This window comes from Myotis nattereri, assembly GCF_964212035.1.
Source record: "Myotis nattereri genome assembly, chromosome: 2".
In the NCBI taxonomy this organism is placed as follows: Eukaryota; Metazoa; Chordata; class Mammalia; order Chiroptera; family Vespertilionidae; genus Myotis; species Myotis nattereri.
The window spans coordinates 212,767,329-212,780,740 of record NC_138076.1 but is presented as its reverse complement, the minus strand read 5'-3'; the positions used below and the strand labels follow the sequence as shown (position 1 = coordinate 212,780,740).

General features: G+C 56.9%; 2 protein-coding genes across 2 annotated transcripts; one reads left to right on the top strand and one right to left on the bottom strand.

Annotated features, from left to right (window-relative positions):
* Positions 1–382: 382 nt before the first annotated feature.
* MCAT (malonyl-CoA-acyl carrier protein transacylase) lies at positions 383–11,854 on the top strand. Its single transcript, XM_081082603.1, has 4 exons — positions 383–878; positions 2,299–2,386; positions 6,022–6,239; positions 10,725–11,854. Exons 1-4 carry the CDS (start codon positions 459–461, stop codon positions 11,151–11,153), a joined length of 1,155 nt encoding a protein of 384 aa, XP_080938729.1. The 5' UTR covers positions 383–458; the 3' UTR covers positions 11,154–11,854.
* Positions 9,543–10,037, bottom strand: LOC308512896 (ubiquitin-ribosomal protein eL40 fusion protein-like). The gene has a single exon (XM_081082604.1). The coding sequence runs from the start codon at positions 10,029–10,031 to the stop codon at positions 9,642–9,644; it is 390 nt and encodes a 129-aa protein (XP_080938730.1). The 5' UTR covers positions 10,032–10,037; the 3' UTR covers positions 9,543–9,641.
* Positions 11,855–13,412: the final 1,558 nt, after the last annotated feature.

Below are 13,412 nucleotides of genomic sequence, written 5' to 3'. Positions count from 1 at the left end.
TTTATTGGGTGTTTATTAGGGGCTATGCATCGTGTCTGGTTTGCAGGAAACATTAAACAAGAGAGCTGTCCTCTTGCTTATCGCCCAGTGTTGCTGGGAGAATCCAGGAAGTACTCAAAGAATGGAGGCGTTTCAAGCACCTTCGGGTGCCAGTAGAAAGCGTGACCATTGCTTTGCGCAGTGCTGTTTAGTCAATAAATAATTTTAGGGCTCATGGTGGTGCAGGCTCGCGTTTTAGTCTCTTCCGTGGGGGTTGAAGTTCCGCACCGGTCACCCTAGACGCCTGCACGCAGCAGTGGAGTCGCGAGCGGGGCCGGAACCAGGAACTGCGGAACCTTTCTTCCCGCCCCGGGTGCCCGGTCCGACCGGGAGGAAATGCGTCAGGGACCGCGCCGCGCCGCGCCGCCGCAGTCGTACGTCGGTCGCCCGGGTAACGCGCGTGGGGCCGGGTCCTCAGCATGAGCGTCCGCGTGGCGCGGGCCCTGGGGGCCTGGGGCTGGGGCGCGGGCGGCTGCCGCGGCGCCTCGAACTTCCGGCCGCCCCCGCCGGGCGCCGTGGACGTGGCCGAGCTGCTGCGAGATGCGACCACGGAGGACGAGGAGCCCCGGGAGCCGGCGGCGCGGCGGCTGCCCGGCCAGTGCTCGGTGCTGCTCTTCCCGGGCCAGGGCAGCCAGGTGGTGGGCATGGGCCGCGGGCTGCTGCGCTACCCGCGCGTCCGCGAGCTCTACGCCGCCGCGCGCCGCGTGCTGGGCTACGACCTGCTGGAGCTGAGCCTGCGCGGGCCGCAGGAGGCCCTGGACCGCACCGCGCACTGCCAGCCCGCCGTCTTCGTGGCCTCGCTGGCCGCCGTGGAGAAACTGCAGCACCTGCAGCCCGCGGTGAGGCCGGGCTCCCACGGGGACACGCTGGGCGGGGTCCGAGCGCCCGCTCCGTGCCAGGCGCTGCTCTGGGCGCCGGAGGTTCGGCCGTGGACAGAAACCAAGGACCCTGCCCTGAGAGCTTGCATGGAGGGGAGGGAGACGTGATCGGGAGTAAATGCGCTGGGCACATGGCATAGTGGGTTAAAGACAAGTGTTGCACGAAGGAAACTAGCGCAGGGCTCGGGAGTCAAGGGCCGGGTCGCTGTTTTAAATGATCCTTGATTTAAGTCCTAAGTGAATTTGAGAGGCTGGAACGTCATCCCTAACGGTCATTGAGAGGATGTCACTTCACCTGCAGGTGTGAATTGATTGCTGTTATGATTTAACACGATCAAGACAGGAAGTGTGCCCCTGACTGGTTTGGCTCCTTGGATAGAGCCTTGGCCTGCAGACTGAAGGGTCACGGGTTCAAGTCTAGTCAAGGGCACGGAGCTCGGTCGGGGTGTGTTCGGGAGGCAACCAATCGATGGGTCTCTCTCACATTGATCTTTCTCGCTTTCTCTCTCTCTCTCACTCCCTCTAAAAACCAATGGAAAAGTATCCTTGGATGAGGATTAACAAAACAAAACAAAAACAGCCCAACAGCCCTAACTGGTTTGGCTCAGTGGATAGAGCTTTGGCCTACAGACTGAAGGGTGCCAGGTTCGATTCCGGTCAAGGGCATGTGCCTTGGGTGCGGGCATATTCCCAATGGGGGGTGTGCAGGAGGCAGCTGATCGATGTTTCTAACTCTCTACCCCTCTCCTTCCTCTCTGTAAAAAATCAATAAAATACATAAAAACAAACAAACAAACAAAAAACAGCCCAACAAGACAGTAAATGTGAAGCTAGTACTTTAAATCTTCACTCCGTTCCATCCTCACAACCTCGAGGGGGAAGAGACTGTAGCTTGTGGATGAGGAAAGGAGACTCAGAAAGGAAAGGGCGCAGCTGCGTGGTCCTCTTGAGCTGTGATAACAACATCCACGGAGGGCTGACCCATCACCTTCACTAATTCTCTCAGCCGCCCTGGGACCAGGTCCTGCTCCTTCCTCATCTCACGGATGAGAGAACTGGCTCAGGGAGGTTAGGGGACTGTCCCAAGCTGAGAATCCAGTCCCACGCTGGGTGACACGGAAAGTCGTACTTCTCACTTCTGTGCTTAGCTGCCTCCGGCTCCCTCTGGCCTGGGAGGCGGCTCCGGGGCCTCGGAGTCAGCCAGGGGCCTTCACTTGCCGAGGAAGTTCTCACCAGGAACGGGCCTGGGTCAGCGATTGTCCTCTGAGAGCTGGAGCCCCAGGCCCGCCCAGCCTGGCTCCCGGAGCCCCCGCCCGCTCTCCAGAGCAGAGCTCGACTGTGTCCCGGGAACAGGCCTCACGTTCTGCATCTGTCACCGCAGGTTATTGAGAGCTGTGTCGCCGCCGCTGGCTTCAGCGTGGGAGAATTCGCAGCCCTAGTGTTTGCCGGAGCCATGGAATTCTCTGAAGGTACCAGAGAGGGCTTTGTGTGGCGCAGGGGTGTCACTAGAGAGAACGGACATTGCCAACAAGTCCGCACCCACGAGGGAGCTGGAGGGGCATCTAGATAGGGGTGCCATGGAACGAGGCCCATATGGCACCTGATTCTCTCAGGCCGGGAGAGCTCATCGGGTTTCCTTTCTTCTGTGATCTCACGGGGTCTGCGTGCTTGACCGTCTTCCCCGCTGTCCTGTACGTTCTCGGTCCACCACCCGCCTCCAGCGCCCGTCACCCTCAGACACTCGGTGCAGCTCACTGAATGGGAAGGCGGAAGTGGATGTTTGATCTTGAGTTTCACTTCGTAAGAGTTTTGCATAGAGTTAAGAGTTTGCATAGAGTGCACTGCGTAAGAGTGTTTGCAGTTGGCCCCTCTGGCCTGGGTACCTGGCTTGGGGCATGCTCAGTGCAGACAGCAATCTGAGTGAGGAGCCCTGGCCAAGGACTTGAATAGACATTTTTCCAAAGATACACAATGGCCAATTAGCACATGAGAACATGTGCCACACTGCTAATCATTAGGGAAATGCACATCGAAACCACAATGAGCCCGGCTGGTGTGCTCGGCGGTTGAGCATCGACCCATGAACCAGGAGTTCACAGATTGATTCCGAGTCAGGGCACATGCTTGGTTTTCGGGCTCGATCCCTATTAGGGGGCGTGCAGGAGGCAGCCAATCCGTGATTCTCTCTCATCATTGATATCTCTATCTCTCCCTCTCTCTTCCTCTCTGAAATCAATAAAAGCATATTTTAACAAAACAACAAACCGCATGAGATACTACTTCACATCCACCAGGATGGCTTTTTAAAAATTTATTTTTCATTTATTTTATTTTATTTTAATATATTTTTATTGATTTCAGAAAGGAAAGGAGAGAGAGATAGAAACATCAATGATGAGAGAGAATCATTGAACAGCTACCTCCTGCACGCCCCCGACTGGGGATTGAGCCTACAACCTGGGCATGTGACCTTGACCAAAATCAAACCTGGGAGTCTTCAGTCTGCAGGCTGACACCCTATCCACTGGGCCAAACCGGCTAGGGCTCCACTAGGATGGCTTTAATTTAAAACATCAGTAACAAAAAGGAAAATAGTAAGTGTTGGCAAGGGTGTAGAAAATAGGAACCTTCCACGGTGCTGGTGGCAGTGTAAAATGTGCAGCCATTGTGGAGAAGCGTGGTGCTTCCTCAGAAAGCGAAGCATAGAATCACCGGTGAGCCAGGTGTGTTCCCGGAGGTCTGTACTAGGATGAAAACATGTCCACCCAGGAAAACGTGTACACAGATGTGTGCAATAGCCAGAGGCGGAAGCAGTACGAATGTCCATCGTCAGATGAGCGGAAAAGCGATTATGTGTCCGTGTGGAATATTAGTCAGGAGAGCAGAGGGGTGCAGCACCGGCACAGCCTGCAACATGGATGAACCTCAAGCAGGTGCTCAGTGAGGAGCCCAGCGGGCGCGTCCTGGGTGGTGCTGGCGAATGACGTGTCCAGAGACAACAGATGCGTGGTTGCTGGGGGTGGCGGGAAGGAGAAACGGAGAGATTGCCCTCAGCAGGTGGGATAGTGTCAGCTTTATGGGATGCGGACTGTTTTGAACGTTGCACAGCCTGAATACAAGGACCACTGCCTTATACACTTGAAACTGCTTATATTTTTTGTGAATTTCACCTCAGTGTTTTATTTATTATTTTAATTATTTTTAAAATATATTTTTATTGATTTCAGAGAGGAAGGGAGAGGGAGAGAGAGAGAAACATCCGGGATGAGAGAGAGTCATGGTGGATCGGCTGCCTCCTGCAAGTCCCCCAATGGAGATCGAGCCCACAACTCAGGCATGTGCCCTTGACCGGAATCAAACCTGGGACCTTTCAGTTCGCAGGCCAGCGCTCTATCCACTGAGCCAAACTGGCTAGGGCTCACCTCAGTGTTTTAAAAATATATAGCACCCTAAAGGAAATGAGAAGGTTTCATATTTCCTACCTGCTAATAAAACTCTCTTGTACGTACATAGTTTTATGTGTGAGTAATTTTCAGAATTATAGCAGGTGTGCATTCTGTGTTCAGTTTGCTCACGTGACGTTTTGCACAGCTACTCCCTGAATGCCTGCGTGGGAGGGTGCCCCATGTTCTCTCTCGTGTGTGTCCTCTGCTATGTCCCACTACAGGCTCTTATGCAGAGGTCCTCAAACTGTTTAAACGGGGCCAGTTCACTGTCCCTCAGACATTCCACACATGCGCACTGCGGGCCTGGGACGAGTCCTGGGACGAGTCGGCTGCTAAGCAGGACGGGCAGCGGCGGCAAAAACACCCGGTGGGCCGGATAATGTTTTCGGCGGGCCGCAGTTTGAGGACCCCTGCTCTTATGCATTCACTGCCAGTACGGGGGCTAAGAGCTCAGTGCAAACATATGTCGGTACCAAGTGGATGAGGATGTTGGAGAGACAGTGCAGGACTCGCTCCTCAGACTTCTCTGCTGTCCCATCGAACCCAGGACTGGCCCTTGGTCTGGTCAGGGACAGTAGGCACCTGTCGTTCCTGGGTCACGACCGTTGGCACTGCCTACCTGGGTCCAGCCCTGTCCTCTCCCCTCTCTTGAGCCACAGAACCAGGACCCGTGCTCTCGATCGTGCTGCTCTGAGTGAGGGCGGTGGTGCCTGATTTATAATAATTACGTTATTGAAACTCGTGTAATTGTCTGTAGTTTGTACATTTTTCCAAATATCTGCTGGCTCCTGTTTTCCTCTTCAACAAGATTTCTCTTAAATAATAAAGTAATTAACACATTGTATGCGGGAAACGTGTTTACACGTTTTACGTATTTATACGTTCTACCAGTGTAGTAGAGCGCAGGACACATATTAATACGTTTTGTATAGACTAGCGGTAGAATGCGGGTAATGTATAAATACGTAAACTAAAGTTATCATAATTTTACTGAACGTTGCCATTTGCGCAAAAAATTAGCAAAAATGGCCCGCGCCACCTGTTAGCGCGTGATAAAAACTACCCGCAAACAATGTGTTAATAACACTCCTGACTTTTCACAGCAGTCCAGGCAGATACATGCTATTATCCTCATGTACTGACTAAAAATTTGACCTGGAAGGGGACCACGACTTGCCCAAGCAATGTGGCCCGAGCACCTGCCTTGACCGCACTCCAGGGTCTCAGGGTCTCAGGGCCTCGGCAGCAGCTCTGTTGGCACTTTGGACAGATCATTCTTTGCTTTGGGGGTGCTTTGCATGTTGAGTAGCATCCCTGGCCTCTGCCCACCAGTTGCCAACAGCACCCCTCTCCCCCCATGTGACAATGAAAAAAATGCCTCCAGACACTGCCCTGGGGACAAGATCACCCCTGGTCAGACCCGACACCAAGCCAGCCTCCAGGCGGGAGCTCCGTGGGTCCATCTGTGCCAGCCGAGGACAGCACTGCTTCCTGGTGGCAGTGGCACATCTCTGAGTGGTAGACGCAGACACGACGGCCGTGTGGCCGGGGACATGCCGACGTCAGTGCCTCAGCACGCCGTGCGGAGCTGTGCCGTGCCCACAGCCTGAGCTTCCCTCCTTCCACACACTGACTTCCCAACGCTTCTCTCCGGCCAGGTCTGTATGCGGTGAAGGTCCGGGCGGAGGCGATGCAGGAAGCCTCGGACGCCGTCCCCAGCGGGATGCTGTCCGTCCTCGGCCGGCCCCAGACCAAGTTCACGTTCGCCTGTCTGGAAGCCCGGGAGCACTGCAAGACCCTGGGCATAGAGGACCCCGTGTGCGAGGTGGCCAGCTACCTCTTCCCGGACTGCAGGGTGATCTCGGGACATCTGGAGGTTGGTGTTGACGGGAGGCCTCCCAGACCTGGTCCCGGGCAGAGGCGGGGCTCTTCCGCCCCGTGAGCCCCAGCCGTGGGCTTGGGAAGTAGGTGAGGGCCGGGAGCGTGCGCAGTGAGCGATGCAGAGGAGGCCGGAGGCTGGGAGCCATCCCCGCCTCACACGGACAGGCAGGGACCGCCAGCCCACCTGAGTCGTAAAGGGCTGGCCAGATGGTCTCCAGGGCCTCCCTATAGCACATTCTGGGCTTCTCACAGCCTTGCTGTGCTGCTTCCTTAGAGAGGGGAGAGCCGTCTCCTGTTGGGCTGCTCTGCCCGCCCCGCTTGCTCCCAGATGTCTGCTTCTGCACCAAGTTAATCCTGCACGGCCCTCCATTCGCCGCTTCCCCCACGGCACTTCCCAGCAGCTCCTCTGTGACAGGCGCTGAGGGCCCCATGGCTGATAAGCCAGGGTTCCTGCCATCGAAGGAAGGCCGCCGGGAGCGGATGAGCCCAGTTTCAGGGCACAGTAAGGGCCAGGCTGTCCACTAGTGGGCCTGCGGAGGTGACACCAGACGGCGGTGCCTGGAAGAGATGGATGCCAGGAGAGGTGCCCGCCTGCCCGCCCGCCGCCTCAGGTGGGAACCCGAGGGAGGGCTGCGGGCGCAGGGCGCGGTTCACATGCCTTGTCTGGTCCTCCAGCCAGTCCTTGCCCTGCGGCAGGGAGTCTGGGCTCCGCTCACACACGAGGAAGTGGAGCAGAGGGCAAGTGCTTGGAGGCGAGGGAGGCAGCACCAGGGCTGAGGCCGGTCTCACTCGACTGCTTTCCTGCACTTGGCTGCTCAGTGCCCCCTCTAAGCCAGTGGTTCTCAACCTTCCTAACGCCGCGACGCTGTAATACAGCTCCTCATGTTGTGACCCCCAATTTCATTGCGACAAATTGAACATAAAGCATAGTGATTCATCACAAAAACAATATGTAATGAGATATGTGTTTTCTGATGGTCTTAGGCGACCCCTGTGAAAGGGTTGTTCGACCCCCAAAGTGGTCATGGCCCACAGGTTGAGAACCGCTGCTCTAAGGCCTTGCCAGCAGCCGGGTATCCTTGTCCCTCTCGAGTCAGCGAGAGCCAGCAGGCGCCTCTGTGACAAGATGGCGAGGAGACCAGCTGCAGTGGCCCCCACGTCGGCATGAAGCTGCTTGTTTCCAGCCTTGGGACGAAGCGCAGAGTGGGCCAGGCGGGCCCCCGCCGGCAGGCTCTCCCTCGCAGGCTCCCGGGCAGGTGGGCATCGTCCGGTGGCCCCCAGGGTCCCCGGTGTGGCCTTTCGGTTCTGTGCCAGGTGCCGAGGTCTTCCCCCCAGGATGTAAAACACTCGGCGCCTCTGCTGGGCCTGCTGACTGAGCACCAGCCACAGGGGAGCCTGCTGGGCCCCGCGCTGGGACCCACCAGGGACTCGAGTTGGAGGAGTGGGAGACTCCATGGCAAGCACTAGGGGGCCCACTGCAATGATGCAGGGTCCGCGCAGGGTGCTGTGTCCCAGTCCTGCGTGGTGGGAGGCCCAGCAATGGAGCCAACAGGCCTCTGTGCAGAGGCTGCTGGGGCACGGCCCTCCGGGAGTTGGGTGACGGACGTGAGGCCCCAGGGCAGGCAGGGTTCTGCTGCAGTGACAGCCCGAACCCCTCAGCGCTCCCCGCAGATGTGGTCCCCGCCTGGGTAAGGTGTGCTGGGCAGTGCTGGGCTGGGCTCTACTTGGCACCTGCCCCGGGGTTCAAGCTGCTTGGGGCAGCCTCTGTGTGGGACATTGACAAACAGCACAGGAGAGTGACAGGAGGGCCGAGGGCTGCCCTGGCCACGCCTGGGCGGCCAGGATACACCCCTGCAGGGAGAGACCCCCAGAGGTGCCGTGCTACCCAAAACTAACCCACCTCCTGTGGGGACACAGACTCGGTCCCTGTTAAAAAGTTCCCCGGTGGGCATGGATGGGCTTGGTATTCCAGAGAATGACTGCTAACCCTTAAATAGCACTTGTTTGCCAAGCGTAGTTCTCCTTACAGCCCTATAACTACTGCCATTACCTCATTTTATAGAGGAGAAAACAGGCACAAGAGGTAAAGTAAAACCGCCCAAGATCATGCAACTGCCATGACCTTTTTGAGGCTTAACTCAGTCTTCCAGGGAGCAGCTGGCCCAGGCTCTGAGCAGGCCCTGATGGTGACGGGTTGGGCGGGGGGGGGGGGGGGGGGGGGTTGATGGAGTCGGGTTGGGGGAAGCAGGCTGTGGATGGTGTCAGGTTGTGGGGAGCAGGCTGTGGATGGTGTTGGGCGGGGGGGTGGGGCAGGCCCTGATGGAGTCGGGTTGGGGGGAGCAGGCTGTGGATGGTGTCAGGTTGTGGGGAGCAGGCTGTGGATGGTGTTGGGCGGCGGGGGGCAGGCCCTGATGAAGTCGGGTTGTTGGGAGCAGGCTGTGGTTGGTGTTGGGTTGGGAGGAGCAAGTTGTGGATGGTGTTGGCTTTCGGGGGAATGGCTGTTTAGGGCACAGGTCCCAATGGAGGGTGGCCGTGGGCACCTGAGAGGAAAGCGTCTCTTAAGAATATCTGTTGTTGGCGACACTTGCAAGTTATGTTGTTAGCAAGCAGCTCCTGGTTTAGGCCTGTTGGCCCCGGATCGCCCCGGATCGGGATGGGCTTCCGGAGGAGAGCTCTCTTCTTCCGCAGGGAAGCCCCGAGGAGGGGCCCGGGGAGGACCGTGCGCTGGGAAATGAGCTGGGAGCCTCCTGGGTTTTCATGTTGGAGGTTCCTGAGTAACGTGAGAACAGGCCCGAGTAAACATGACGAGGGGTAGCGGAATTCGATTGAAAATGAACACATTAGACCAGCGGTTGCCAACCAGCGATCTGCAGACCACTGGTGGTCCGTGAGGTCCGAAAGGTTGGCGACCGCTGGTTTAAGGAAAGCTCTGGAGCAGCGGTCGCCAACTGGTGGTCCGTGAGGTCTGAAAGGTTGGCGACCGCTGCATGAAACAGTGCTTTTTAAAACGTTTTCTTTTAGCCGAAACCGGTTTGGCTCAGTGGATAGAGCGTCGGCCTGCGGACTGAAAGGTCCCAGGTTCGATTCCGGTCAAGGGCATGTACCTGGGTTGCGGGCACATCCCCAGTGGGGAGTGTGCAGGAGGCAGCTGGTTGATGTTTCTCTCTCATCGATGTTTCTAACTCTCTATCTCTCTCCTTTCCTCTCTGTAAAAACTCAATAAAATATATTTTTTTAAAAAATGTTTTCTTTTAAATATTTTATGTTGATTTTTTTTATTTATTTATTTATTTTTTTACTGCTCCAGTTAACAAAACAGAAACTTTATTGAGGCCCCAGCGTCACAGGGTTCAGGTAGAAGGCTGCCCTGTGGACCCAAGGAGTTGGTGGAGGGGCCTTATTTAACCTTCTTCTTGGGGCGCAGGTTGTTGGTGTGGCCCCACTTCTTCTTGCGGCGGTTGACAGCACGGGGGTGCAGGCGGGCGTAACACTTGCGGCAGACCATCTTGTCGCAGCTGTACTTTTGCGCGAGCTGGCGGAGGGAGGGTTCGATGATGCCACCCCTGAGACGCAGCGCCAAGTGCAGGGTGGACGCTTTCTGAATATTGTAGTCTGAGAGCGTGCGACCATCCTCTGGCTGTTTGCCCGCAAAAATCAGACGCTGCTGGTCAGGCGGGATGCCCTCCTTGTCTTGGATTTTAGCTTTGACATTTAGCTCAATGGTGTCACTGGGCTCAACCTCAAGGGTGATGGTCTTGCCAGTCAGGGTCTTCACAAAGATCTGCATCTCTGCGTCTGCCGCTCTGCTGCCTCGTGGACCGGATTTTTATTTTCAAATATTTTCATTGATTTCAGAGAGGGAGGGAGAAGGAGAAAGAGACAGAAACATCAGTGATGAGAGAGAGTCATTGATCGGCTGCCTCCTGCACGTCCCCCACTGGGGATCGAGCCCACGGCCTGGGCCTGGGCCCTGACCGGGAATCGAACTGGCAACCTTTCAGCGCACAGGGCTGTGCTCAACCAACGGCCACTCCGGCCAGGGCTAGATAGCGCTTTTTTGTTATCAGACTCTGTCACACCCCTCCGATCTGATCACTTCCCAGCAGCCTTTTAAAGTAGATGAAATTGTGCTTTTTGGGGATGGAGTGAGAAGTTCAGAGGCCGAGTGGTTTGCCTGGGGCCACCAAGGTAGTGAATGACAGTGCTGAGATGGGACCCACATCTCTCAGCCACACTGTGGTCGGCTGCCTGGGCGACCGGTGAATGGTCGGGTCCTGGAGGAGGCCTCCTGGGGCAGTGACTCAGGAGCCGCTCTAACGAATGAGGTGAATAGAGCCCGTCACCGCCTGTGGTTGCAGGAGGAGGTGTGGGAGGAGGTGCGGATGAGCATGTTCTGGACACAGGGCTGTGACGGAGCCGTGCTGGCTGCTGTGTCTTCCCGAGCTTTGCTTGGCTTAACCCTCCACCCTTTTCCTTGCAGGCTCTGCAATTTCTCCAGAAGAATTCCTCCAAGTACCACTTCAGACGCACCAAGATGCTGCCGGTCAGCGGGGCCTTCCACACCCGCCTCATGGAGCCCGCCATGGAGCCCCTGGCGCAGGTCCTCAAGGCCATCGATGTGAAGACGCCCCTGGTCTCGGTGCATGCCAACGTCAGCGGGAGCAGGTACATGCACCCTAAGCACATCCAGCAGCTGCTGGTGAAGCAGGTGGTCTCCCCGGTGAAGTGGGAGCAGACGATGCACGCCTTGTACGAGAGGAAGAAGGGCTCCGACTTCCCCAGGACCTTCGAGGTGGGGCCCGGGAAGCAGCTGGGTGCCATCCTGAGGAGCTGCAACCTGCAGGCCTGGAAGTCCTACAGCCACGTGGAAGTGCTTGAGGCCGACGAGGCCGCGGATGAGGACCTGTAGGGTCTCCGATGACCACGGGGTGGGGTGAGGTGCGGTGGGGGCGGCGGGGGCTGAGCCAGCCCGGCCTGCCCAGAGGAGGCTGTTCCCGCTGCTTCCTGTCCAGCCTCCGCCGCCAGTGATGGGGAGAGACTGTGTGACGCCGTGTAAAGCACATAAAGTGAGTATTTATGCAGCACAGTCCATTTCTCCTCTAGGCACGTTTGGATGCTGGGGAAGGGCAGCTGTGCTGGGTATGTGAAGGCTGCTGAGTCTTGTTGTAGTTGAGCCTTGACTGCTGTTGGTGCCCCTGGGAGGAACTGATCTCCAGGCCAATTGGCTGTGAGGACCAGCTGCCCTACAGTGGGAGAGCTGCTGTGTAGGAGACACCCCTATGGAGCAGGACACCCCTATGCTCAGTGGGGCTTTGGTGCTCACTGTGTCTGCTCTGAGTGTGTTGCTCGTGTAAAGTTGTAATCTGGTATGATCTGAAGCTGTCTACTGGTTTGCTGGGGGCCAGCCCCAGCGGGTCCAGGGGTTCCCAAAGGTGTGGATGGAGTCGGCGAAGAATGTTTTACACGGAGACAGCGTTCAAAACTCTCTAGCTTTCCTTAGTCTCCGTGGATCTTCCCTGTGCCTGGCTGAGGCCAGAGAGAAAGATCCCACGGCAAGCTGAGCCTTTATTTTATAGTGAGAGGTAAACAAGGTAGTGGTTTCCAAAGTTACACTGTTCTTGTGAGTTTCACTTGTTTTTGTTCTTGTGAGTTTCACTTGTTTACACCATGGTTATACTTCCGGCACTTCCTCAGCCCATTAGCTTCCCAGATAAGATCTAGGGAGCCTCATAAGGTCAAGCCTAATTATACTAAGAGGACTGTGCCCTCTAAGCTGGGAATTGTTTGTGACTTTGCCCACAGGGCAGTCCGAGGCTTAACCCTATATCAGCTCCCTACACTGGTTCTAGCTTCTGCCCTGATGCCAGACAATCCAGTTCCTCCCTGTACGTCTGGGTCCCCCAGCACCTTACCCCCAGCGCTGGAGCTCAGAGGAAGCAGGACCTTGTAGGTTCAGTGCATGCACTGGCCCTTTAAGAAGAACACCTGGGTCTCCAGCAGCCTGTCTCTGAGCCCCAACCCCTGCTGGTTTTCACAGCCTGTATATTACGGGGACTTATCTTCCCTCTGGGAGCCTGGGCGGTGGGGCTGGGACCGCTTGCCCTCACGGGGGGCCTCCACAGAGACCACCTCCCTCCTGATTAAAGCAGTGGCACACGTGGGTGCCGGTCCAGCCTGTTCGCCTCTGCCCCTCCGACCAGTGTGCTTTCTTGTCGGACTTCCATTCAGCCGGCTTTCAGGCGATGGTGGTGGTTCTAGTTGTAATGCTGATCGGTGTGGGAGGCGGGTACCGTACCGGCGTTACCTACGCTGCCCCCTCGGTTCTCTCCTTGGGAGGTTTTCACTGATCAGACAGCGGGCAGGCCTTCCTGGGAGCGAAACGTGCGTCTGTGTTCAGATGCTGCTGATGTGCTGACTCTTCAAACCCTGGGTGGGGCTTCCGGTGTTAACTCCCGTTTCTCAGCAGCGCCCCCTGCGGGAACCCCTGCTGCAGGCAGCTGTGCCGGCTCCTGGCCACTGACCCCCAAACACGCCATCTCCACAGCCCTGGCCGAGAGCCACCGCGGATATGCCCACTGTCCAGGCACTCCTTGAAGAACTGTTTTTTGTTTTTTTAAAATACATTTTTATTGATTTCAGAGAGGAAGGGAGAGGGAAATAGAAACATCAATGATGAGAGAGAATCATGGATCAGCTGCCTCCTGCACGGCCCACACTGGGGATCAAGCCCGCAACCCGGGCATGTGTCCTGACCGGGAATCGAACCGTGACCTCCTGGTTCATAGCCTGACGTTCAACCACTGAGCCCCGCCAGCCGGGCAAGAACCGTTTCGTAAAATGTGCAGAAATTCTCAAATGTTCACAGAGAACTTTGTAAGTGGTCGCCAGTTCTGCTGGAACCCCCTTTGCAGAGTGCTGAGCACCTCGGTCAGACCAGCTCCTGGGCGGGCTGCGCCGCCGGCAGGGAGGTGTCCGAGGGCCCTCAGCCCCCGAAGTCCCGGGTGAGGGAGCGGGGTGCGTGGGGGACAGCTCCTCCTCCAGCAGGGTGCCCTGGGTCTGCGCATGCTTCAAGCCACAGGAGCAGCCGGGACAGCCAGCGAGAGGCAGCAACACGGGAGGGACCCCGAGGGTGTGGCGAGAACCTCCACCAGGAGCCCTGGGTTGGGGT

Excerpts from the sequence above, each read along its gene's own strand:
- MCAT (XM_081082603.1), top strand. The coding sequence starts at position 459 with ATGAGCGTCCGCGTGGCGCGGGCCCTGGGGGCCTGGGGCTGGGGCGCG. Across the intron at positions 2,387-6,021 it reads AGCCATGGAATTCTCTGAAG|GTCTGTATGCGGTGAAGGTC; the intron begins GTACCAGAGAGG and ends CTCTCCGGCCAG. Across the intron at positions 6,240-10,724 it reads TGATCTCGGGACATCTGGAG|GCTCTGCAATTTCTCCAGAA; the intron begins GTTGGTGTTGAC and ends TTTTCCTTGCAG.
- LOC308512896 (XM_081082604.1), bottom strand. The coding sequence starts at position 10,031 with ATGCAGATCTTTGTGAAGACCCTGACTGGCAAGACCATCACCCTTGAG.